Source organism: Carassius carassius, chromosome 18 (genome assembly GCF_963082965.1).
Source record: "Carassius carassius chromosome 18, fCarCar2.1, whole genome shotgun sequence".
In the NCBI taxonomy this organism is placed as follows: Eukaryota; Metazoa; Chordata; class Actinopteri; order Cypriniformes; family Cyprinidae; genus Carassius; species Carassius carassius.
In genome coordinates, this window is record NC_081772.1 from 2,950,087 (window position 1) to 2,977,599 (window position 27,513).

A 27,513-nucleotide genomic window follows, 5' to 3' on the forward strand; every position below is an offset into this window, starting at 1 on the left:
CTCCGTCACAGTAAGAACCAGCGGTATGTCTGCCTATGTCTCATCCCCAGCCACAGAGCGGGAGAGAGACGGTTTTGAGGGAACTCGCCTGGTGGTTTTCCGGGGGACCAGGGGAGGACACCGAGGAGGGAGTGGTCGAGAGGAGACTCGGCATCGCTCTCAACCATGGCCTCCCTTCGACCCGGGGCTCGTGTGGAATGGGTCAGAGCCACCATCTCACCATGGCGGACAGAGAGGAGAGAAGAAGTGCACGCCCGCCATGGTGGCGCCACTGCCCATGATGGCCGCTAGATCAGCGCCAAGAGGCAGGATGGACGCCAGCACAGCGCCACAGCACAAGGTGGTCACCAGTCCAGCGCCACGGTGCAAGATGGCCGCCAGCTCAGCGCCAACGCCCAAGATGGCCGCGGACTCATTCTTGGATTATTTCTCCACGCTGTCAAAGATCCTGGAGATCCCTAAGACTGTTCACGTCACAGCTGCTGAGCCAGCGCCACAACCCAAGATGGCCGCCAGCCCAGCGCCACAGCACCAGGTGGTCGCCAGCCCAGCACCACAACACAAGATGGCCGCTAACCCAGCGCCAATGCCAAAGATGGCCGCTCGTCCAGAGTCCTGGCCCAAGATGGGCGCCAATCCAGCGCCACCACACAAGATGGCCGCCAGCCCAGCACTACAGCACAAGATGGCCGCTAACTCAGCACCGATGCCCAAGTTGGCCACCGGTCCAGAGCCACGGCCCAAGATGGCCGCCCGTCCAGAGTCATGGCCCAAGATGGCCGCCAATCCAGCGCCACAGCACAAGATGGCTGCCAGCCCAGTGCCACCGCACAAGATGGCCGCTAACCCAGCGCCGATGCCCAAGTTGGCCACCGGTCCAGAGCCATGGCCCAAGATGGCCGCCAATCCAGCGCCACAGCACAAGATGGCTGCCAGCCCAGCGCCACAGCACAAGATGGCTGCTAACCCAGCGCAAATGCCCAAGTTGGCCACCGGTCCAGCGCCACAGCACAAGAGGGTCGCCAGCCCAGCACCACAGCACAAGATGGCCGCCTGTCCAGAGTCATGGCCCAAGGTGGCTGCTTGCCCAGCGCACGGGATTACCGTCTCAGCTGACCCTCCGGAGTCGAGTCAGGTTCCTGTTGACCCTCCAGAGTTGAGTCAGGTTATAGTGGACTCTCCAGGGTCAAGACAGGTTCCGGTTGACCCTCCAGAGTCGAGTCAGGTGCTCATGGACCCTCCAGAGTCAGGGCTAGTTCCTGTTGACCCTCCAGAGTCAAGTCAGGTGACCGTTGAATTTTCAGAGTTGAGTGAGGTTCCGGTTGACCTTCCAGAGTCTAGTCAGGTGCTCGTGGACCCTCCAGAGTCAGGGCCAGTCACCGATGACCCTCCAGAGTCAGGGCCAGTCACCGATGACCCTCCAGAGGCAGGGCCAGTCACCGATGACCGTCCAGAGGCAGGGCCAGTCACCGGTGATCTGCAAGGACAGAGTCAAGTCACCGGTGATCGTCAGGGACAGAGTCAAGTCACCGGTGATCGTCAGGGACAGAGTCAAGTCACCGGTGATCGTCAGGGACAGAGTCAAGTCACCGGTGATCGTCAGGGACAGAGTCAAGTCACCGGTGATCGTCAGGGACAGAGTCAAGTCACCGGTGATCTTCAGGGACAGAGTCAAGTCACCATAGATCTTCATGAACAAGTGCCAGTCACCAATGATCTTCGTGAGCAGAGTCAGGTCAGCACCGATCCTCTGGAGTCAGGTAGAAACATCAGGGGATTACCAGAGTTTCGTCGTCCCGTTGGTCTGGCCGCACGGACGTCTGCTCCGCCCTGGGGGTCTCTCGTCCTGACCACACGGTGGTGGTGGTCTTCTGCTCCGCCCTGGGGAACTCCGGCCTCGACCACAAGGATGTGGTGGTCTTCTGCTCCGCCCTGGAGGGCTTCCACCTTGACCACAGGGGTGTGGTGGTCTTCTGCTCCGCCCTGGAGGGCTTCCGCCTTGACCACAGGGGTGTGGTGGTCTTCTGCTCCGCCCTGGAGGGCTTCCGCCTTGACCACAGGGGTGTGGTGGTCTTCTGCTCCGCCCTGGAGGGCTTCCGCCTTGACCACAGGGGTGTGGTGGTCTTCCGCTTTGCCCTGGGGGACTCCGGCCTCGACCAAAAGGACGTGGTGGTCTTCTGTTCCGCCTTGGGGGGCATTCGTCCTGACCACACGGTTGTGGTGGTTTTCCGCTCCGCCCTGGGGAACTCCGGCCTCGACCAAAAGGACGTGGTGGTCTTCTGCTCCGCCCTGGAGGGCTTCCGCCTTGACCACAGGGGTGTGGTGGTCTTCTGCTCCGCCCTGGAGGGCTTCCGCCTTGACCACAGGGGTGTGGTGGTCTTCCGCTTTGCCCTGGGGGACTCCGGCCTCGACCAAAAGGACGTGGTGGTCTTCTGTTCCGCCTTGGGGGGCATTCGTCCTGACCACACGGTTGTGGTGGTTTTCCGCTCCGCCCTGGGGAACTCCGGCCTCGACCACAAGGATGTGGTGGTCTTCTGCTCCGCCCTGGGGGGGCTTCCGCCCTGATCACACGTTTGTGGTGGTCTTCTGTTCTGCCCTGGTGGGCACCACGTGATGTCCTTATGGACTTATGTTTTGTGTTTCTTGTTTTCTGTTAGGTTTTCTGCCTGTTCCCCTCTGTGAGCCTGGCCCTCCGTCCCTCCCCCTGAACCTCCTCCGGTCCTCCTCCCTCCTGGTCTCTCTGTTTTGTGTCTACACTTCTGGTATCTGTTCCCCATGATTTTTTTTTTCTGGCCCTCCGTCCCTCCCCCTGAGCCTCCACCTGTCTGCCTCCCTCCTTGTCTCTGTGTTGTGTCTTGTCGTGGAGCGTCTGGGAGCCGCTCCGTAGAGGGGGGGTATTGTCACAGTGTCTGGGTTGTGTTCCCTGGGTGTCCACTAGATGTCCTCTTTTCCCACGGTGTCTTTCACTTCATTAATCACATTCCTTACGTCCCTGCTTAATTATTGCACCCAGCTGTCACTAATTACCTATCATCACACCCTGTCAGTTTCCCATTAGCGTTTGTCTCTCCTTGTGTATATAACCCGGTCTGTCTTAGTATGTGTCACGGAGTTGTTGTTTATTCATGTCCGTCAGTTCGTGCCCTTGCCTTGTCTTCTTGTTTAATTTATGTTTTGGATGGATGTTTCCTATTGACCCCTGCCTGGACTGTTTATGCTTTTTGGATTACCCCTTAATAAAAGACTTACTCGCAATTGGTTCTATCTCCGTGCCTCATTGGATCCCGGCTGTGACAATACCTCTATTACAAAGATAACCAAATACGGTAAGCAATAATGAATGAGAAATACTAACCACACAAGGTCAACACTTTTGCTCTGTTTGAAGAGGTGAGAATACTTTGGATGTGACCTCTGTTACTGAAGGTCAGCAGGTAGAGACACAAGACACCAGGACGACTGAAGGCCAGAGACATTATTACAGCACTAGAGACGAGATCAGAGCGATCTAGTCCTTTCAATAGTGTAAAATGACATCATGGTTAGAAATGCAAAGAGAAAAACTCCTTTAAAATGTTTGCATTGAAATGACAGCCGTTGAGTGTGTGTGATCCACATCCGTTTTCACTTTAAATGACAGCGCTTGACCCGACTGTGGCTCAGAATCTCATTAATGTAAGTAAGGACTACTTCCTGGATCCTTGAAAAACATCTCATAGTTTGTAACGGCCTTCAGGCTTCAAGAATAAAGCTGTACAAAGCAAGGCAGACCTCTGTACAACAGTCCCTGAAGATTTAAACAGTATGTTATATTAGTGAGTTCTGGGTGATTGTTTGAGTCTCTATCCAAGCATAAACTCTTACACAACCAACGGATACTCAGTTTCCCAAAATATGCTGCAGCCAGAATGACTGAAACTATATTTTAGTTCTGTATTACGGTTAAAATGAGCTGAAGTAGTCTATAGATTCATGACTAACGGCCTCTGAAAATGTTTGACTCCCTCTTGTGCTGGAGGCTAACGGGAAAATGTGTTTATTATTAAAATCGTGTACGGCGGATCCTCACCCTTGGCATCTCTATGCTAATGTGCAGGTAAGAGCCCTTGTGCTTTTGTGTTACTGGGTACAACAGGCTGCCTGCCAATGTGGTGTCTTGCTTTTACCTGAGTGCTTTCAATTCTCATCAATTTAGCCCAATTAAAGCGCTCTGCCTGTACGAAGAGCATTTTAGAGCCACGTTACAACCCCACTCTTTTCAATTAAGCGCAAAGATAAAGATCCAGGTTTCACTGATGCATTGAAATGCACTGTGCCTACTTTCTGTTCAATACCGTACTGCGAGGTCGGCACACTAAAAATGAAGCAGAATTCAACGCATTAGCCTTAACTATAAATGCTACTAAGTAGCACTACTGTGCACTTGAAAAACATGACTACATTATGCACCACTAGCTAAACGCAATAAACTTTATGATAACAAAAATAACACATTTTAAGAACTCTGATGAAACTTTTGAAGCATCATATCCATGAAATAATTTATCTATCGCTGGCTATCAGTAGGAATAATACCAAATCTGCACTCTTTCTTGAATGAAAAACAGACCAAAAATATTGATGACTCATCCTGCACCACACAGGTTTTTGTCCAATCAAACATTATCCAGCTGACAAGCAGCAAGAAAGAGGGAACTGGACACAAAACATCCTATTTCATTATGAAATATGACAAAAAAAGACATGTGCTCATTAACTGAATCCACCGGGACTTCTGATTACAAAAATATTGAAACAATGGAGTATTTTAGGCTACATATCAACAACTCAGCAGACAAATATTCTAAAATAAAAGAATGTGCATATATTGAAATACCAAAATGCTCTAACTGAGTAATGGTGCGTGCAGTGTCCCAGTTTAGTTCGCGTGCTTGTAAAAAAAGCTTAAAAGCCAAAACAAAGTTATACGGCATTTGCACTCATTTGGGTGTCATATTACTTGTAAAATGATTCTCTTGGCTTTAATGAACATATCCTGATTTACTTTAATAATGCTTCATTTTTTATCTCAACAGATCAGAACAGAGGTAATTTTCTATTTCAGATGTTTAAGAGTTTCCGTGATACTGAGGCTTGAAATTGAGGGTAATAATGCAGTTGCCATTTAGTGACTTGCATTTATATCTGTACTCCACTGAACCCATTTTCCTCAATCATGATTATACAAAAAAAAAAAATTTCACTCAAAATTATAAACAGAACAGGATGCATTAATTAATTGGTATGGGTCAACCTGACCATTATTATCTTTTAACAAAACTGCTTTAGTCTGGTTATTAAGCCAAAATGTTGCTGTTGTTTATGAAGATTTTTTCCTTCATCACTAATTAGCAGATGCTTTAAATTCAAGTCAGCTGCGGTTTTGTTGGAAAATTTTTGGACACGATCTTTCGTTCTTTTGGAAAAGTTGCAGTTGCGATGTCTCTGGCTTTTTGACAATTAGTTCATCATCTCCACAGATCCTTGATGCAAGTTCATATTTCAGGCATCAATTTAACATACTTGTAATGTACTAATGCAAAATCCAGCTAGAAGATGCTAATTGTGATGGCTTATGAATGTCAGTTGTGTGTCGGACATGTCAGTTGCAGGATTTCTTTTCATTATGGTTTTTTAAACAAAACCATGTTGAGTGTGTTCCTTTTCTAAGGCATTCAGCAGCCCCACGGTTCAAGGTCTGCTCTTAGCCTTGGGTGCATAAAACGATCCTTTACTGAACTGAGATTGAGCTTTTCATGCGTGTGTGCATTCCAAGTTGTAAATGCACAAAAGAGAACGAAGAGGAAATTTGAAAAAATAACAAGTCATTCTCACTCACACAATCTTTGTGTTTTGATTATGTTTTCTGCAGTTATGCAGTTTTTTACCAGTTACAAGGGGTTGAAATCTCACAGAACATGCCATAAATATGCCCAAAGTCATATTTCACACCAAACTCAAATATGAAATTACATTTTGCATGATGATTCAGCACCATTTAGACCGTTTTGCATATGGGATACCTATTGAATTGCCTTATTCTATAATGTAATAAACCTCTATTTCTAACAGGTCCATTTGTGCAACTGCTACTGCTTGAATGCATGTTCATTTGTAAGGAAGCTTGTTATGTGTTATGTATTGTCGCCAGGTTCTATGTTATAAATCCAGAATGAGATGTGCAAGTGAATCCTCATTGGTCAAACCATTGAAAGGCCAAAACACTTTGTCTTGCCCTGAATAATAATAATAAAACATGAGGAATAATTTACTAGGTCCTCCACAAAAGAGCAACTGTTTGCACAATTGCCATTGACATATTTTATTTCATTGCATTGATTTAAAGAAATTTAAAAGTGCACTGTTAGACAAGCTGTAAATCCAAATGTGGCACATTTACCTGAGTGATAAATGACTTTATTGGTTTGCTTAATTGAATTCAGAAAATATTCTGTTTACAGTTTCTTTTATAAATGTGTTTTGTTTATTAACCTTTTAATTGCTGTAAAGGTGTTTGTTCTATTTCTATTACAGGGTACAACTATTGCAAGCATTCGTTATGCTTTATTATCTACTCAATTTGTTAGAATAGAATAGAATGTATAGAATAGGATTTGTCTTTGACAATGGCAAAAGAAAATACATTAGACATGAATAGACATTAAACAAGCAAGCAAATTCTAATGGGACATTTTATGGGACATTAAGAAAAGTGCTGTTGTCCAGCAGAGGACGCTGTTCTTCAAGGTGTAATATTTTTAGCTCTCTAAAATGATACTCTAACCTGCACACCTACAGTACATCTTGAGTCAAAAACCTGAACATGCAGTTGTAGTGAACTGATAATATATTTTAATGTGTTTTTTATATTTTGTTGTGTTTTAGGTAGTTACATTGTCATTTTATTTTGTACACTTTTATAATGCTTTTTTGCAGTTAAGTGATTACAGAAACATATTCATGTCCCAAACCGTGCAGGAGATAAATCAAGATTAAACCTAAAACAAAGTGGGCACCAAAATAGTTTAAGGTAAGTCTGACTTTCTGCTTCTACTGGGTTTGAGGCACTTATCAGCTGAAGAACAAATAAACTTGTTTAACACAAATAAAATCAGTTAAAGCTGCTTTTCCCGTTTTCGTGTTTTCTTGCATATAAATTGTATTTTATCTTAGAAGAGGAACGATTTTCATGCAATGCATTTTATTTGCATGCAAATGTTTTATGCTTTTATTAAGTGCTTTCATCAGTGGAATAGTTTGATTTTCTAGATTTGGAGAAATCTAGCATTATATCACTTGCTCACCAATGGATCCTCTGCAGTGAATGGGTGCCGTGAAAATAAGAGTCCAAAAAGCTAAGAAGAAAAGAACACAATTGATGTCTTGTGATTTGAAAAGCTGCATGTGTTTGTAAGAAGCAAATCCATCATTAAGATGTTTTTAACTTGAAATTGTTGCATCCTTATAATATTGTATTCTCCGTTGAAAAAATGGTCTTATCTGAATCAGGAGAGACACATGCACAAACCAACCACTGATTATAATCCAAAACAGTTATAAACAAATATTTTGATGTTTTTGTCAGCTGTTTGGATTCTTATTCTGACGGCACCCATTCACTGCAGAGCAAGTAATAAATCTGCTCCTATGAAGAAACAAACTCTTTTATATTTTATATGGACTTGAGGTGAGTAAATTTTCAACATTTTTTATTTTTAATTTTGCATGAACTATTCCTTTTTAATGTATTTTTCCATTGTACTTGTGAGCATCAGAGGATTCAGTTTCGACATGTTTTGTTTGTTCTGTTTATTTTTAATTAGGGAACATCCTCATCTCGATTCATTAGAGCTCTGTAGCAAATGATGAGTTAGTACGGGCCCTAATAAAAAATACAAATAAAAAGGCTCAGTAAATGAAGGAAAAAGCCCCTGAAATACCACAATCTACCACAAGGGAGCAGTCAGACTATAAACGGGAATGCAAAAAGCTTTGGAAATGGAGAATCACATGAAGACACTTGAGCACAGACAACAAAGCTGTAGCAGAGGTTTATATAATCAGCTGAAAATTTAAATAGAATGCATTCTTGTATTATTGGCGTAGATAATTTTTTTAAGGAGTTGCACTTTAAATTTCATTGTACAAATATGATAGCTACAATGACAATAAAGCAGGCCTATTAAATTCAGTTGGTTTGCTGAGATATAGTACCTTCAAGCATAGATATGCTTATTGCTTTCTTTAAAAATTGATGATTTAACATACATATGATATAGGACCAAACCCGGATTTGGTTTTGGATTATTATTATTATAAACATAATTTGATTGATAATCATCTAGGATTGCACTCAACAGTGGGTTTTTTTTCACTTTCTTTTCTTTCAAGAGATCCCGTGCATCTACATTTAATGTGTTTTTAGTTTAGGGAAATGGTTGCTTATTGCTCTGCTTCTGTGGAGGGCTGAATTATAGTTATTTTTAACTTTATTGGTTTCGTTCTCTATGTATGTAATTTCACCCACAATTGCATAAATGTTTGTGTGTGTCGGTGTGTGTCCATGTTTGTGTGACAAGAGGCTTCATTAATGAATGAGCCGCTTGGTTCATGGACGTACCGTGAAGACTCAAGAGCAAATGAAGATAAGGACAAACTACTGAATTTGCATCACCAAAGATCAAACAGCTCTTTACAGGAATCAGCTGAATAGTTCAAGTCTCCACAGAATGTCATATGATGCTCATTTGCATTGGAAAGGAGCTACAGAAATCTGAAGTAATGAAAAAAATGCATTTAAAACACATAAACCTTTATTCACTGATACACAATTCTGGTTATTGTTAAGTGGTAATCACTTTAGTATTATTATTCATATTAGGCTATTTTAGTCATTTTATTTATTTTTATCTTTGTACTGAATGATCTCAAGGACAACTTAAGATAAACTTTAAAACATGTGTATTTATTTTTTAATTTATAAATATATCATAAATATATATTTTGAGAGCTTGCTATAGGCCTAGTAATATTTTAAAACAGCAAAGCTCAAGCATCTTATTAATGATAATGATTTATAATAATATTAATTAAATTTTAAAACTATATGTATGTATGTATGTATGTATGTAGCCTATGTTTGAATGTATATACATATATAGGCTATACACCTTTGTTGTTGTTGTTTTTTGGTTTTTTGGTTTTTTTAGAGTTCACAACATGTATCAACAATATGTCATCTGAACATTCAAAACAAACAAACAAACAATTTAACAACTGCTAAAAGAAAAAAGATAAAGAAAAAAGAACATGAGGGTAAGATGTTAATTTATATTTCAATTAGAGCATACAAATTAAAGTCATTACAAATTGTGGTTGTTTTTCACGCTTTCTTATTTAGAGAGGATGAAATAGTATTAAGATACATTTTTAAATTCTTTAAAAAAAAATATAAAAATTGGTTTGTTGTTGGGGAATTTGATGGATACAGAATTTACCAAGAAAATAAATTAAATTTATAACAAAACAAGCTTTGTTATTATTAGAATCGGAAAGTGTCCAAAAATAATATATTTAAAAGTAACATATATGTCTTATTGGCTATTATTTATAATAAATGTTTCAATATCTTTTTTATTTGTTGTTTTTTTATTTGGAGCTGCATATCGCTTTTTTTATCCAGCGCGGGGCGCGTTCATCGTCACTTCCTGTTGAACCGGAAATCACTCAGAGTGTGCTGGGGTAAATAAGCTGCGTACGCTGTGTTTGCTAGCTGTTTTCATCCTGCGGCGTGTTCTGCTGTTTTTAATCGTTTTTAAAGTTGCTATTTCGTTCAGAAGTGCTGTATTTTACGGGAGATGGGAGTCCCCGCGTTTTTCCGCTGGTTGAGTCGGAAGTATCCGTCAATAATAGTACACTGTCTCGAGGAGAAGGTGGGACACATTAGCATCTGACTGATTGTTGAATTAATCGCGTGATTAATCATTTGTTATGCTAATAATGTTTGTAATGAAATAAGTTTTCACGGGCCTGACTCTCAGATGTGATTTTGTATGTGTTTGAGTTCACTCGATTTTAAGTTTTAAGACCGCGATGTCCACAAATATATGTAATTTAGGTTTAATATGTTAATATCCTCCTGAGCACCATACAAAAAAAGTTTTATAAATGTCAATACATTGCTTGGCTCATAAGACTTTTTTTTTTATTCCATGTCCTTTGTAGAGGACGCCAAGTTATTTAAAAAATAATAACGTTAGATATGAAGAGACATGTATAGGCACATTTTTTTTTTCAGTTACAGGCTATTTTTAACTGAACTTTGTATAACTATGATTCTCAACTTTAAAAGATATAAAATGATTTGATATACTACTGTGATTTATGCAATAAGTGTGTAAAATGACCATTTAATTCAATGTATAGATTACATCTAATTTGCATATTGATGTGTTCTTGGGGAAAACCATAATAATAATAATAATAAAACAAGTGTTATAATGGGAGTAATAACTTGGCAACATTTTAATTTTGCATGAATATTATGGCTTTTTTCATAAAGTCATATTCCGATTTGTAACCCCATTACATTTTCTGAGATGCTTATTTACGACAAACAATTTGAAAATTAGTCATTTAATCTGTTAACTGTCACTCACATTTTTTAACATAGACTTGAAAGTGCTTTACCGAACCTTAATTTGTATAATTCATGACTGAAAACATTTTGTAAAGTGATTTTGATGTAACTTTTTTATGGTAATGCAATGTCTGATTTTAAAATGGGTTTCAAAGGATGAATTTTGAGATTTTAGGTTTTCAAGTGATGTATAATTTCTGATGATTTCTAAAGTGTGATAGAGAAAAAGCCAACAAAGAAGACTTTGATCAGAACTCCTGTTATGATATAGGTTTTTGAGATGCACTCTTGCCATAAATTAATCTATTACTTTTCCTACATAACTTTTTACAAAATAAATTGGTAAAATGTATATTTAGGAGTCTTAGACCTTTCCAACTATATACAGTTTTTCATGATTAGATTAGAATTTATTATAATATAATGAAGTAAATATAGGCAGCCCACCGAGGGGACGGGTGACAGTTAACAGGTTTTAAATGATCATTACAAAATGTTATTTCTATATAAAAGTGCTAAATTTGATCATTCTGTCATTATCAGTCATATTTAAAGTACAAGCAGAGAGAGTGTTTATAATCAAACCTCCAAACATCTGATATCTCTAAAAAGCCCTGAATGTAAAGCTCTCTAAAACTGTGTCATACAAAGCCTGTTAAAATAGTCTCACTAAAATATAATGTCCTCTACATTAGACAAAATCTGTGCCTGGGTACCAGGAGGATATGTAAATACCTTAATTTCTTCTCGTTTTCAGACCAAGGAGTACAATGGCTTTAAAATCCCGGTTGATACCAGCAAACCCAATCCAAATGAAGTGGAGTTTGACAACCTGTATCTAGACATGAATGGAATTATTCACCCGTGCACACATCCGGAGGACAAGTGAGATTCTCTCATTCATGTATTGATGTTTTTAAGTGCCTTTCTTACAACATTATAATTGGTACTCTGTGCAGGCCAGCACCAAAAAATGAAGATGAAATGATGGTTGCCATTTTCGAATATATCGACCGTCTCTTTAACATTGTTCGACCTAGACGGGTTCTGTACATGGCAATTGATGGTGTGGTACGTATCGTCCTTCATAACATCTATATTTGGCCTGTTTGGCACTGCATGCACCAGCATAACTACAACAGCACGTTATTTCACACAGTATTTCTGCTGCATCTCTTTGCAGAAAAAAATCATTTCTGGGTCATTGTTTGATATTTCATTTAATAATGCACTTAAATTCAGGAGTGAGGAATTATTGCAAACTAGACTAAGTGTTAAAAACTTAATTTTTTTTGTTAAATATCTTTAATAATTTAAATTATTATTTTTTGTTTCTTTAGTTTGGAATTATAAGGTTATAATGTGACTTGTTAACTGGAAGATAATTGTGAATATAGAAGCTGGCATGGCAAAACAAAGATAATGATATTGATGCAAAATACATCAACTCATTCTAACTCAGGTTTCCAAAACTAAAGCCAACCTGATTGACGAGATAAGGGCTCAATTAAATAAAGATGAGCTTTGATAATCTCTTTAAGACACTGAAAATAAGTGATCTGTACATTCATGAACTATGCACAATTTTCAGTAACCATTTCTTGTGCTTTTCATCTGTATGCTTGAATTTTTTTTTTTTTTTTGTAGGCTCCTCGTGCCAAAATGAACCAGCAGCGCTCGAGACGATTCCGGGCATCTAAAGAAGGAGTGGAGCTAACGGAGGAGAAAAACAAAATGAGAGAAGAAGTTATTCAGAGAGGTGAGAGAGACTGGACCACTTTTAACCAACACGACATCCACTAAAGTTTAAGTTGCATATAAACACTAAATGAGCACTAACACATGTTCTAGTTTCACGATTCAATAGATGTTTTTCTTTTTAGGTGGTTACCTGCCACCTGAGGAAATAAAAGAACGCTTTGACAGTAACTGTATTACCCCTGTAAGTGTTCAAAATGTTTGGATGGTTTGGTGAAGTTATGTGTCCTCTGATTATGATTATGGACTCAGTTTCTTTGTTTCTAATTGAAGGATTGCAGGAAATCTCGGTCTGTGTTTTTGTCAGATGTAATGAGCAGCTTTCCTGTTTTTTTTTGTGTAGGGGACCGAGTTCATGGATAATTTGGCCAAATGTTTGAGATATTACGTCGCGGACAGACTGACCAATGACCCTGGATGGCACAATATCACAGTAGGTCACACGGCGAGTTTTTATTCTGCTGTGGGACATTATCAATAAATAACTACTTTGTCCTGCAGGTTTTCTTGTCAGATGCCAGTGTTCCTGGAGAAGGGGAGCATAAAATTATGGATTACATCAGGAGACAGAGAGGTAGATCTGAGAACTCGGATTATAGTCTTATTGTGAAGGTCTTTTGAAAGCTTTGATTTGTTGCAATTCATCAATTGAAGCCTTTTCTTTTTCCCACATTTTTTTTATGACACCGATGCATTTGGATAAACCTAATAATGTCTGAAATGTCTAGCAAAGAACCTCTCTGCTCTAATGTATCTTTTCGGTCGTTTTCTTTTCCAGCTCAGCCAAATCATGACCCAAACACACATCACTGTCTCTGTGGAGCTGATGGTAAAGTGTTTTTTTTGTGTGTTGTGTTGTTGTTTTTTTGTTTTTTAAAGTATTGAATTTGGCCACCTAGTTTAGACTTCTGAAAAAGAATCCTTAAATGCTAATATCAGTGATTCATTGTTTTAATGTCATCATTAAATAAAAATTAGCCTTTCTTAAAGTATGTTACAGGTCTTTTAAATCTCCATTATTTAATAAATTTCTTGTGACGTATTTCAATTTGCACTGCATTTAAACGAATCACATTCAGACCTGCTTTTATTCCAGCATGCATTGCTCATTTTTCACAATTCAGTCAACAAATGATTAAAATTCCCCTCTCCATTTTTCTTCTTGATTAATAGCCGTTTCACTTGTCTCAGTGCAATACTAAATTTGGCATAACTTAAGTTTCATGTCGAATTTAGGACACACGGCATAATAATGAATGTTTTGGACTGGTTTTGAAAATATTAATATATTAATATTAAAATATTAGAATTGTTTAATGTGTCTGGTTTTGTTAATATCTGATGCACAGCTTTATGTCTGTAGTATATTGTATTTGTCTACTGAAGAGTAGACACTTCAAAAGCTTTCATTATTTACATTTATGAAGAACATCAACTGAATGTTTGTGTAATATCAGCATTTTATCTTTGTACTTTCTGGAGTCACCATTCTCTAAAACACTTCTCTGTAAAAAAAAAAAAAAAAAATTATTATTAACTGCCCATTTTAAAATGAGTTCAGTTTACTTAACTTTTTAATTACAGGTTTAATTCTATCTTTTTTTCCCCCCCAGCTGATTTGATTATGTTGGGTTTGGCAACACATGAACCCAACTTCACCATTATAAGAGAAGAGTTCAAACCCAACAAACCCAGACCCTGCGCCCTGTGTAGTCAGATGGGCCACGAGATCAAAGACTGTCAGGGACTGGCCCGAGAAAAACAGGGCGAGGTAACAGATTCATCCTCTCCATTCATCAGCCCTGAGCTTCACCTCAGCTTTGTGTAAACTTCTGTTTTGTGTGTTCTTTCTCAGCATGATGAATTTGCAGGCACAGTTCCAGTATCAGAACAGGAGTTCATATTCATCCGACTGGCTGTGTTACGAGAGGTTTGTTCAACTTGGTTCATGTAGAAGTGAAAATATACTCCGCTTCAGACCATCCAAGATGAAGATGAGGTTTTTTTTATCAGATCAGATTTGGAGAAATTTAGCATACATTACTTGCTCACCATTGGATCCTTTGCAGTGAATGGGTGCCGTCAGAATTAGAGTCCAAACAGCTGATAAAAAACACAATCCACATGAATCTAGTCAATCAATTAACATCTTGTGATGCAAAAGGCTGGGGTGATTGTAATCCATAATCCATGATGGCCTGAGGGCGAGTAAATTTTCAGAAAACTTTCATTTTTTTAATGAATTATTCCTTTAACCTTTAATCACTCTTTGGGGTCAAAATGACCCCAATGGATTTTTCCTTCATTTTTTAAAAGTGTTACCTTAATCGCAGGGGCATGAAACTCGGTGACATTTCCTAAATAATCTATCTAAACATGCACAAAAAAACTGGGCTTGATTTGGTTGTTCTAAAGGTGTGTAAAAAAAAAATTTACCTTTTAAGGTCCACATTGAAAATGAATGGGAAAATGCAAAAAATGACTTTTTAAAATTTTGTTTGTCAAAAAAATAAAACTAAATCCATTATAAATCTGAAAATTTCTACAAATAAACCAAGATCTGGTCCTAGAGCATAAATAAAAAGTAGAACGAACTTTGTATCTCATACACACACACACACAAACACACACATGTATGTGACTGCAACAGAGAGCATTTTTACAGAAATTGGCAAATAAAATTAACTAAACTGGCATAAATCTAAAAATTTTTACATTTAATTCAAGGTCTGGTCCTAGAGCATAAACCCAAAGTGGAACAAACTTTCTATCTCATACACACACACACACACACACACACACACACAAACATACGTATGCCACTGCAACAGAGAGCATTTTTATAGAAATTGGCAAATAAAATCAACTAAACTGGCACAAATCTGAAAAATGTCACATATGCAACATGGAACAAGCTTGTAATATATATTCTATAATATTCTGCTTGTTCTTTCACATGTTTATTAGCCATGTGATTTATAAAAAAAGTTGTTCTGTGTACCCTTCACTCCTGTTCATTACAGTTTATTGGTGCTGTTGTTTTGTATTATATTGGTTTATTTACTTTTAAAATTCATCTTGTTCTAAAAAAATAAATAGTTGTTGATAAATAATTTTCTGAAATAAATAGTGTGTGATTACAATCATGTCATAGTGGTGACTTGTAATGTTTTTTTCAAATGTATGTATAATAATTTGCAAAAGCAGATAATTCAAAATATATTAGAAAACAACAAATTCTAACTCTGACAAAACTACAGATTTTTTATGTATTTCAAAATGTTTAAATAAATATTCACAAAATATATATCATAAAGTTGTGAGGAGAAGTTGAAGCATCAAGAAAAATGAAGTGAAAATGAATGAGTCTCTATAGCACTCTAGTGGATACATGTGGCCATTGCACTTTAATTCCTAACCCATAAGAAATAAAGTTTTTTGACTAACCTTTAGATGGCAGTATTCTATCCCTAACACATAGAGCAATGTCCAGAAACTATTTAGATTTAATTAAGATCATCATTTAAGTGATTTTTTTCTTTAAAAAATCATTTTTCATGAGCCAATTTATGGCCTAGTTATGTAATTGTGCAGTAAATAGGTAAAAAACTTCAAAATTTCCACAAAAACACAGCATAAATGTATAGTTGAGAAGTAAATAAAAAAAATGATATATAGTTTTCCATATAAAAAATGTATATTTCCTTATGCAATCGCTTTTTAAAAGTTTGGGGTAAAAATGACCCCAAAGACTTTAAGTGTTGTCCTTTTTTAGGAGTGATTAAAAGTGATTTGTTTTTAATATAAAATTTTTCTGATTCTTAATCGTTTAAACTAGATTTTCACATTTCATAAGGAAAATGTGATGTGTTTGCATGTGCAAAAAATACCTCCGTAAATCTTGGGTATTGGTATTGGTGAACGCTTGCTTAGATGTTTGGAAAACTGGAAAATTTGGAAACATTTTGTCTGTGTATACTATTTTTATTTCTCTGCAGTATCTAGAGAGGGAGTTAACAATGGCCAGCCTGCCGTTCCCGTTTGACTTCGAGCGGAGTGTGGACGACTGGGTGTTCATGTGTTTCTTTGTGGGAAACGACTTCTTGCCCCACTTACCGTCTCTTGAGATCAGGTACGCTCACAGAAGCTGCATTAATTAGTCTGTCATTTCAGTGAGTTCTGACTCTAGTTTGTCTTTAAACAGAGAGGGCGCCATCGATCGTCTGGTTGGCATCTACAAAGATGTTGTGCATAAGACCGGGGTGAATATTTCCATGTCCACATATCCCATGCATGCTTGAAGTCAACATAACATGGTTTTAATTGATTATATTCAGTGGCAAAACTTTTGGAATTGATTGAAGGGAGAAATGTATAAATAATTTTTTTTCTCTCTCTCTCTCTCTCAATAGGGCTACTTAACAGAAAATGGCTTTGTCAATCTTGAGCGCGTCGAGCTCATTATGCAAGCCGTAGGGGTGGCAGAGGACAACATCTTCAAAAAGCGCAAAGACGATGACGTGAGAATGCACAATAAGTGTTGTTTGCTTTCAACACAGCACAGCGAAGGGCTTATGACCTCAGACTCTTTATGCCAGTGATTGCAGAAATGCGCAATTCATTGGGTTCATCAGTGCCTTTTATTTCTTGCAGGAGAGTTTTAAACGGAGAATGAAGGAAAAGAAGAAACGGATGAAAGTGAGTTCTAAACAGTTTAAAAAGCAATTAAAATTTGGAGAGGTTTTACAATAATTCCTTTTGAAATGTTTAACACGCATACATCCACAGTTCCTTTGAAAGATGGCGAGTTGAGTTCATTCACAAGGTCGTTTAATTTAGCTGACAGTAGCTGAATAGTTTGTATATTGACCCTGCAAAATAATGCATTCACTCTGAATGAATGTGCATTTTTATCATGCATATAACACTGATTTTGATGGCGGTCATCAGTAGGACTTGATATTGCTGAATAGCTTTGAGCACAAAGATTTGTAAATCAAGTATTAATATACAGAGGAGATATACAAAATTAGAAATCAACACAATTTCCTAAATTTTAAGTTCACTGCTTAGTCCTGTTTGAAGTTATCCTAACAGCAGAAGGCAGTTTAAGCATATTTCATAAATTTAATTGTATTCTGAAGCACAGTATAAAAATCTTAAGTGAGATATTTGAAAAACAACTCTGATCAAAATTAGAGAACACTTACAGACACCTCCAAGTTATTAGTGTTAATCTGGCACCTGGTGCTAATTTCCTTAATTATCTGACAAACCCTGTTTAACTGGCAGCATTCCTCCAATTTTCCCTGAGATTGCAAGATGGCCGGCCACTTTAAGGTGACTGAAAGCTTGTGACAGGAGGTTGTCCAGATTGCAACAGCTAGTCATTCCAAATCTGTGATTTCTTGAATATTGCAGCTTTAAAATGACACTAATTCCTTCAAGTCCCCGAAAAAGGCCAGCTGTCCACTTTGTTTCACACAAAATAAAGGTTTTTGTTGAAATGCCTCGGATGTTTTGTTAACCATGTATGTAGAACATTAAGTACATTTATACTGTATAATGCAAATAACACAGTTTTACGGTGGCGATTTGTAGGACTGGATGGTACAGCTGAATAACCTTTTTGTGCACAAAGATCAAATTTTCTAAATCAAATTTTAATTTCTATGAACCAATACAATACATTTTTATAATATCCATAAATACATACATGCATATTTTGCTAAGTTTCTTTTAAAATGTTGAGCTATTGATTAGTTATTAAGTGTCTTGAATTGAATGTAGAACCTTTATTATGGTGGAACTAGGCAGAAGTATATGAACTAAACAAGTATCTCATGAATGTGTTGTGTGAATTGCTGTCTTCACAGGCGGAGCAGGGTCCATCGTTTGTCCCTGGTGGTCAGTTTGCCCCTCAGGCTCTGGGCGGCAGAGACCGACCCATGGCAGTGCAGAATGCCAGACAGACTGCCTATGAAATGAGGATGAAGGGAAATCAGCGCAATCAGGTCTGCCTTCACTGTCTCTGTGATTTCTTAATATCAACATAAGTGCAGCAGGGATCGTTTTAGTGCTGGGATTATTTTGCTCTTTCGTCTTCTCCCTAAACATAGAAATACAAGATTTCCTTTCTGGCAATCAACTACAAAGCAATGCGAATGATGTAATTGTAGTTATTGATTGAGTATAAAAATATTTCAAGTGTATTAGAATATGTTCGGGTACATTAACATTCAAGGATGCCTTAAATTGAAAAGCAACAGAAAAGACATTTAGAATGTTACAAAGAATTTATAATTCATCAACTTATTCTATGAAGTAGCACTGTTTTCAACCTTGGTAATAATATGAAATGTTTCTTGAACAGCAAATCAGCATATTAGAATGATTTCTTAAGGATCATGTGACGAGTTTGGATTCCGGAAATTCAGATTTGATCACAATAAATTACATTTAAAATATATTTCCATAGAAAACCTACTTTTTTAAATTTTAATAATATTTCCCAATATTAATATTTATGCATTATCAAATAAATGCAGTCCTGGTAAGCAGAAGAAATTTTCACAGACATTAAAAAGTTCTGCAATAATTGCACCAACTCGTGGCTTCTACAGCAGCATGTCATTGTTCAATCAACCACAGCTTTTTTTATTGTGTTTTTGTAGTGAAAGAATCATGTTAAAATCACATTCTTTATGAAGACCATGAATGGGATTTTTACTGTAAGAACTCAACTGCTGTAGTGTATTGCTGCTTTTGTATTCGTCTTGAGTTTCATGCTTAATTTGTCACCTTGGCTAAACATTGGTCTAATCAGCTGTTTCTGTATTTTTCAGGAAGCAGCTCAGTCCTTGAGAGCCATGATGAAAAATGGAAAGGCATGTATTTTTTTCTCTTGCTCCAGCTCTTGTTGTTTTAACAGCTTTATGCTTTAGCTTTGACACTCTCTGTAACCGCTGAATATGACTGTCATTGATTTACTGTGTCCATTCCTCTCAGAGTGATGACATGGATAGTCGTGGTGTGAAACGTAAAGCAGAGGACAGTGACAGTGAACCTGAACCAGAAGATAACGTCAGGTAATGACCACCAGAGATGGGGCACAATGCAGAGTAGTTGTCGAGTAGTAATTTTTGCAAACACACTATAAATAAGGTCCCATTAATTAATGCATTAGATAAAAATAAACTAACAATGAGCAAATCATTTGTATACAGAATAGAGATACACACACACACATATACATATATATATATATTCTGTAACATGCATATTTTGCTTTAGGGCATTGCATCAGATTAGAAATAATCCAACTCTCTAGCATGCCTCTCAAGACTTTAGTATTGTTTAATAAATGCTTTAGATGAATTATCTACTTTAAATATTTTTTATTGTTTGTTCATGTCCACAAATGGAACCTTTTTGTAAACTATTATTATTAAATGTTTATTCATTTATTTTTGATTGTTTAGAGCAAAGAAGCATGCATCTAAGACTTGCATTGTGTTGCTCTTGGTTTTTTTGTTTTTCAAATTAGATTACGTGATTAGATTACGATTAGAAACATGTCTGTTTTTGAAATGCTTTAGTTACTTTTTGATTCTTTGGAGCATAACATCAACTTGGAAATAATCTAGCATGCATCTCAAGACTTCTGCATTCTGCTTTGTTTTTCTGTTTTTGAATGAGTGCATCTCATGTAAATGCCACCTAAACCTTTCCAGTTCTGTTCTGGTGAGTCTGAAACTAGCTTAATTATACCAGCCTTCCTTAAGGCTGCTAGTTAAGGAAATTAACAAACTAGTTGATTGTAAAATGTTTTGCATATCCCTACTCTCATATCTATGTGAATCCTGCAGGGGTCTCTCACTGAAGCATCTCTGTAACACCAGTGATTTAATACAGCAAATGTTTCAGTGATTAGCTTTCCAGCGCGGTCTAAATCGATTGGGTTCAATTGGTATTCATGGAGGTTTTCCGTGTCCCATGTGGGACGCTGTAGAGGTTACACTAGACAGATGCAGCTCATCCTTGATTATATGAGCTGCATTTCCAGAGCATATCAAAACATCCTGACCAGCGCTAAGGTGGAAAACAAGTTTCCCGTCGCCTCTTAATGGAGCCCGTCAAAGTGGGAAATTCTCATAGGCGTGCATATGCATATAAGTGAACCCGCTTGGGTTTGGCACAGGAGAGCTTGGTCTCGTTTTAATGAATTCAGGCCCATCTTTGGAAAAGACGACAAACTGAGAGGTGTATGTATCTGTGACTGTGTTATAAATGTGTTTCACAGGTTATGGGAGGAGGGCTGGAAACAGCGTTACTACAAAACCAAATTTGATGTGGACGCGACGGACGATGAGTTTCGTAAGAAAGTGGTGCAGTCATATGTGGAGGGCCTGTGCTGGGTGCTCGGGTATTACTATCAGGTAAGTCACTGGTACACACACCTCAACTAAGGTTTACAGTCTTTCAATTAGTGGTTGATCAATTATATATTTTTCAAAATGTCTTCCATTTAATTTGGATATTTCACACAGTGTTACTTTTGTATCATTGACATACTTTTGTGGTTTTTATTAATATTTTATTTATAGTTGGATCTGTGTTTGTCGTCATCGTTATTTATTTTATGTCTGTATAATTTGTCAAAGTTATTTTAGTACATCAACCTAAACCTTTTTTAGCTTTTACATGAGTATGTGTGATAACCAAATTTAGTTGATTAAAATGATTATGCTCTAATTCCCTGCTAAATCGCTTGATTGTGGTTTTGCTGAATTAAAATGCTCACTTTATATAACAGTAAAATGTAAAAGTGTACTGACTTGTTGATGAAAGTCATTGCTGTTTCTTTTGATTTTTAGAGTTTTTATCAACTAGTTGATGTAGACTTAATTATTCATTTTGCTACAATTAGATTTGATTGTCTAAAAGTTGTTTCGTAATTTTAAGACCATACGTGCAACATACACTGCTGTGCAGTATTTTTTTTATTTTATTTTATTTTTTTACCTTTTTTTGTTTATGAATGGTGCTCAGTGTAAAACAGGAATTTTATGTAATATTATTTTAATTTAACAAATATAAATTTCTTCGTTAAAAGTTTAATTGATTCAATTGTTGACAGCTTATTTTTATCAGCCATTACTCTAATTAGTATGTGTCTTAGTTGAATTTGAAACATTTGTAACACTATAAATGTTTTTACTGTCACTTTTAATCAGCTTAATGCATTCTTTCTGAAAAAAAGTGTAACATTTCTTAAAACATCTTTGGTTTTATTGTACTGTTGCTAAAGTCTCTGGCCTTATCCTGGTTAATTCATAGTTCGTGTGGTGAGATGACGTGCATTTCCTACCTTCGTTTTTAACTCCCTTGAATTATGAATCAGAAGTGAACAGTTTCAGCATCCAGCGGCTCCAGGAAATGTTGATATCCTCCACTTTAACTGTTTGTTCACCAGCTCGAGGATCAAACAGCTTTGTGCTGTGTTTGCGCTGCTCTTTGAGCCGGTTCGTGTTATCTAGTTGAGTTTTAATGCAGGGTCTTGATCTTTAGCTTGAAATTCAGTCATTAGAGCTCTGTTCTCTCCAGCAGATCTCCGGTTGATTAGAGTTCTGTGTGCAGGGATTTGTCCGCAGTAATTGGAGCTCTATATTTATGCACGGCCAGCGCTCGTTCCATGTGCTCGGCGGACGAAAGCCGTCCCACGGGAACCACTGAACAGATTCATTATGGAGTCTCACTGCTGCGTGAGACGTGTTTGCTCCCTTCTGCCACATATTCGCTGATTTGCACACACACACACAGACGCTGCCAAATGGTAGATGAGAGGAAGCATTACTGCAGAGTGTGTTCAAGGGGCAGATCTCTACATGCCTTTTATTTACCCACATTAGGGTGTCTACTTTTTCATTTGAGGGGTCACGAGTATAATTTCAATTGCGTGGATTTCTTACACCTTTTTGCTTTTTGCCACTTGACTGAATGTTAATTTAAATACGGGAAATTAATAGATTGGTTGACTCTATAAAGGAAGCAGGAAGCTGCTGTCACTGCTGCTCCGAAGAGATGCATTCTTCTCACTCATTTGGAAATTTGAGCCTATTAATCCTAAATTAATAAAAAAAAACATTTTTTTTTAAATCATACACATTTACACACGTATTTCCCCCAGAGGGCTCATCATAGATTCAGTAAATGTATAAGTATTATATAAATATTTCAGTGAATGCAAGATATTACAAAGGGCTTATCTTTTTTTTTTTTAAGTATCAATGCTAAGTAATATTTAAAGTTGAATATATACAATATCCAACATTATCTGCATTAGGGTTGGGCGATATCTCTATTTAAAATATATCGAGATTTTTTTAAACACGATATGGATTTTTACATATCGTATATATCGATATATTGTTTATATTTAATTCTGATTCCGCCACTTTGCTTGTTTGCTTTCTCTGTGCTGTGCTCGCCCCCGCTCGCTCGCCCCCCGCCTCCTTGTTTTTGTCCCCCCTCCCCTCGCGTGTACAGAACTACTCTAAAAAAAAACTTCTAAAAAAAGGACAACTGGCTCCATTATATGGAGATACTTCGGATTTAAGGCGTCGGGTGAACAGCAGGCAGATGTCTACTGTAGGGCCCTATGATTTCCGCGATGCAGAAAACGAGCACGGAATTGCGGAATCCAGTCATAAAAACAGAATTTACAGTTTAACGTGGAATGTCACGGAATTTGTCAAATTTTGAATGAATTAATGAAAAAGTAGGTCATTGCACTTACATCAAATCACGATATGGACTAATATTTGCAAATATTAAGCCAGAAAGGTCTATTTAAATATGAATGTATGTGGCGCAGAAGCACTGCTACATTCATTAACATTATACACACACACTGAAGCGCGCGTGATGCTCATTGTGATTTCATCTGTCGTCTCACTAAATTAGGACGTAAACACATGAAGAACATCTCCAGAACTACTCTGACAGTCACTTCATGAGTATCTGACCGTTTGATTTGGGTAAAACTAGCGTCATATCACATCGTAGACTGTAGTATCACATACACAGAACTGTAACGGTAAACCCGTCAAAATAAAAGTATTTTCCAGAAATCTGTTACTATTGTTCAGCAGAATGTACATAGCCCACTACTGCTATTAAAATGAAACGAACATAATTTAAGGAATAATCACACAACATTTCTTCCATGTTTTATTTTTAATAGTAAATCCCCTTTTGTTTACCAAAAAATAAAGTTTTTTTTAAAATTTAACATTTAAAAAAAAAAAATTAACTAAGTTGTTTTTATGCATTTAAATAATTACACATGCTAAAACACAGAATTAGGTAACAATAAAACATATGGTGAAGAAAAAAAGAAAAAATTTCTTAGGGCCCTAAACATGTAATATTTGGCGCATTTGTTTTTGCAGTAGTTTTTGAGGGTTATTTTTCGAGATATCGAGATATATATCGTATATAAAGATATAGCAAAATATATCGAGAATCTGCCCTAATCTGCATACAATATTTATATGTAATATTTAAAAAAAGTGATTGATTTGTTTATATCGATGCAAATGTCCTATCCAAATGTGTATGTGTGTGTATGTGTATATATATATATATATATTAGGGGTGTAACGGTACGCAAAAATCACGTTTCGGTACGTACCTCGGTTTTAAAGTCATAGTTCGGTTCATTTTCGGTACAGTAGGGGAAAGAAATGCAAATATTAAACTGCAGGTTGTTTATTACTATACACTTTTTTTTTTATACTTTTTAATAAAATATATATATAAAAAAAAATAAGAAATAAAATACTGCTGCAAAGTTCCCCACTAAATAAAATACTCTGTCTCAAACCAATATCATATAATAAAATATAATATAATGAAAAATATAAATAAATAACTATGATTACACTGCAGCATTACCAATCCCAGCTTGTAGGCCTGCTTCACCAGAACCATGCCGTGCCTGCTGCTGTAGGTGACAGGGAGACCGCCGACAGACCAGGCTCTTGTCTTCATGACAACAATATCTATACTTCATGTTGGGCATAAATATAAAGCCTACTGATAAAGGACACCGTCAACAGTATTGGCGGAAAAATAGACTGTTTGACAGGTGCAATATTTGAAAATCGATAATTAATTTATTTTTTAAATCACATTTATATCTGAATTTATGTCAACCTATAGACTTTCAGACATCAAAGTGTCATGAATTAATATGTATTTGTGTACAAAATGACATATAAACATATTTTCCTATTATATTTTGCCTGGAAACGCTTCCAACACACTTGCGTGTCTCGTGAAAAATAGGCATCGGTTCTATTTCTAGCACGCACGCATTTTCCGCGCGGCTCGAGCCGCGCCTGAGATGCGCGTCTCACGCAGGCAGTCTGCAAGCTCTAACCTGTTAACATGGGAGCCGAATTAAAAACGGACACGCCACGCAGCTGAGACGCTTGCGCCATGCATCCAGTGTGTCGCCGGCCTTAGAATCAGCTGCAGAGCGGGATTTGCGCTGAACGCGGAGACTTCCGCCACTTAATATGTTCGTTTGTTATACACGAAAATGTACTTACGTTCCACGCACAAAATATTGCATTCCGTCATTCGGTACACACGTGCACCGTACCGAAAGCCCTGTACCGAAACGGTCCGGTATGAATACACGAACCGTTACACCCCTAATATATATATATAGATATAATATCTCACTTAAAGGATTATTAGGAACACCTGTTCAATGTCTCATTAATGCAATTATCTAATCAACCAATCACATGGCCGTTGCTTCAATGCATTTAGGTGTGTGGTCCTGGTCAAGACAATCTCCTGAACTCCAAACTGAATGTCAGAATGGGAAAGAAAGGTGGTTTAAGCAATTTTGAGGGTGGCATGGTTGTTGGTGCCAGACGGGCCGGTCTGAGTATTTCACACTCTGCTCAGTTACTGGGATTTTCACGGACACAACCATTTCTAGGGTTTACAAAGAATGGTGTGAAAAGGGAAAAACATCCAGTATGTGGCAGTCCTGTGGGCGAAAATGCCTTGTTGATGCTAGAGTTCAGAGGAGAATGGGCTGACTGATTCAAGCTGAGAGAAGAGCAACTTTGACTGAAATAACCACTTGTTACAACCGAGGTATGCAGCAAAGCATTTGTGAAGCCACAACACGCACAACCTTGAGGCAGATGGGCTACAACAGCAGAAGACCCCACCGGGTACCACTCATCTCCACTACAAATAGGAAAAAGAGGCTACAATTTGCGCGAGCTCACCAAAATTGCACAGTAGAAGACTGGAAAAATGTTGCCTGGTCTGATGAGTCTCGATTTCTGTTGAGACATTCAGATGGTAGAGTCAAAATTTGCGGTAAACAGAATGAGAACATGGATCCATCATGCCTTGTTACCACTGTGTGCAGGCTGCTGGTGGTGGTGTAATGGTGTGGGGGATGTTTTCTTGGCACACTTTAGGCCCCTTAGTGCCAATTAGGCATCTTTAAATGCCATGGCCTACCTGAGCATTGTTTCTGACCTTGTCCATCCCTTTATGACCACCATGTACCCATCCTCTGATGGCTACATCCAGCAGGATATCATTTGAAAGAACTGATTTTCAGATATGAATTAACTCTCAACCTTAGTAAAACAAGAAATGCAGATGAAGGCAGACATTAACCAAATTGTTCTTATTTTCTTTCTTGGTGCATTTTTTTTTTCTGCTTGTGTTTTGGATCAGTTTTTTGGGCTTGTACATGCATATCTACTTAAAAATCTTGTAAATGTTGATGACCTTAAAGTAGACATGGACTAAATCCACAAATTGTGGTCTTTTCATAGTGTGTGTGTGTCTGTTGTTGAAGCTCTCTTTTAAACTGTCTGGTCTAAATGCCCTCTGGAGTGTTAATTGAGCTGTAGGTTTGACTGTGTATCAAGGTCTCCCATTGAAAGTGTAAGTGTGACAGGCTAATGGAAGAGGTCTTAAAAATGACTTTGATTGAAGGTTTTTCCAAAATCAAGCATTTCTGATTGAAGTAACTGAAGATGTATTTAACTCGTCTTTGTGCGGTACGACGGATGTCTCTAATTGTCTGTTTTTATGTCACAGGGCTGCGCGTCCTGGAAGTGGTATTTTCCCTTTCATTATGCTCCGTTTGCCTCCGACTTCAGAGACATCAAGGGCATGTTCAGCAATTTCGAAAAAGGGACCAAACCGGTAATTTGAAACACATTTCAACACTGAGCCAAAACAAATAGTGCATAAGAGTTTGTGTGTCAGGGCATTGTTCTTGTATTGCTGATATTGACTTGGTTTAACACAATTTTATCATGTGTCTTCATTTGTAGTTCAAACCTCTGGAGCAGCTCATGGGTGTATTTCCTGCTGCCAGTGGAAACTTCCTGCCACAAACATGGAGAGCTCTGATGACAGACCCAGTGAGTGACGAGTTTACCTCTGACTGCTGCTTCATGAATTTGTATTAATTATATTCATTTATATCTATCATTTAGTGTGCAATACACAAGCAATTAGTTTTTTTGTCATTTTGTTTTTTGTTTTCATTTTTATGAAATTGACATATGGCTCTATAATCATGCACTCTTAAGAACAGAGACTTTTGTATATGAGATATAGAGTTAGTGACATGATTTTTTTTCTCTCTTCATCTGTCTTTAACAGGAATCCTCTATCATTGATTTCTATCCTGATGACTTTGCCATTGATTTGAACGGGAAGAAGTACGCCTGGCAGGGTCAGCACATATCTTTGAGCTTCACAGTCTGAACAGAAACGACGAGTACTGTATCATGTTTTCTGTCATTGTGATTTGCTCTTCTCCTCTCGACAGGTGTTGCTTTGTTGCCGTTTGTCGATGAGCGGAGGTTACGAGCAGCATTAGCAGACGTCTACCCTAATTTGTCCCCAGAAGAGGGTGAGGCATATTTGGCTAATTTATGAATGCCTAAATAAGGTCAAGCAGAAATACTGGCCAATCATGTTGCATTATGTATTCTCTTTAACAAAAAATTGTTTGT

General features: G+C 37.9%; 1 protein-coding gene across 1 annotated transcript in view; it reads left to right on the forward strand.

Annotated features, from left to right (window-relative positions):
* The first annotated feature begins 9,749 nt into the window (after positions 1-9,749).
* LOC132092112 (5'-3' exoribonuclease 2-like) overlaps positions 9,750-27,513 on the forward strand; it is a 32,646-nt gene continuing 14,882 nt past the window's right edge. The window contains exons 1-22 of the mRNA XM_059498199.1: positions 9,750-9,971; positions 11,436-11,563; positions 11,638-11,749; positions 12,326-12,437; positions 12,562-12,620; positions 12,780-12,869; positions 12,938-13,010; positions 13,215-13,265; positions 14,050-14,207; positions 14,292-14,366; positions 16,435-16,568; positions 16,641-16,698; positions 16,849-16,956; positions 17,090-17,134; positions 18,313-18,450; positions 19,282-19,323; positions 19,445-19,524; positions 20,739-20,874; positions 26,585-26,692; positions 26,824-26,913; positions 27,158-27,230; positions 27,327-27,410. Coding sequence (XP_059354182.1) covers positions 9,897-9,971; positions 11,436-11,563; positions 11,638-11,749; positions 12,326-12,437; positions 12,562-12,620; positions 12,780-12,869; positions 12,938-13,010; positions 13,215-13,265; positions 14,050-14,207; positions 14,292-14,366; positions 16,435-16,568; positions 16,641-16,698; positions 16,849-16,956; positions 17,090-17,134; positions 18,313-18,450; positions 19,282-19,323; positions 19,445-19,524; positions 20,739-20,874; positions 26,585-26,692; positions 26,824-26,913; positions 27,158-27,230; positions 27,327-27,410 — 2,029 coding nt within the window. The 5' untranslated portion in view covers positions 9,750-9,896. The remainder of the gene's footprint in view (positions 9,972-11,435; positions 11,564-11,637; positions 11,750-12,325; positions 12,438-12,561; positions 12,621-12,779; positions 12,870-12,937; positions 13,011-13,214; positions 13,266-14,049; positions 14,208-14,291; positions 14,367-16,434; positions 16,569-16,640; positions 16,699-16,848; positions 16,957-17,089; positions 17,135-18,312; positions 18,451-19,281; positions 19,324-19,444; positions 19,525-20,738; positions 20,875-26,584; positions 26,693-26,823; positions 26,914-27,157; positions 27,231-27,326; positions 27,411-27,513) is intronic.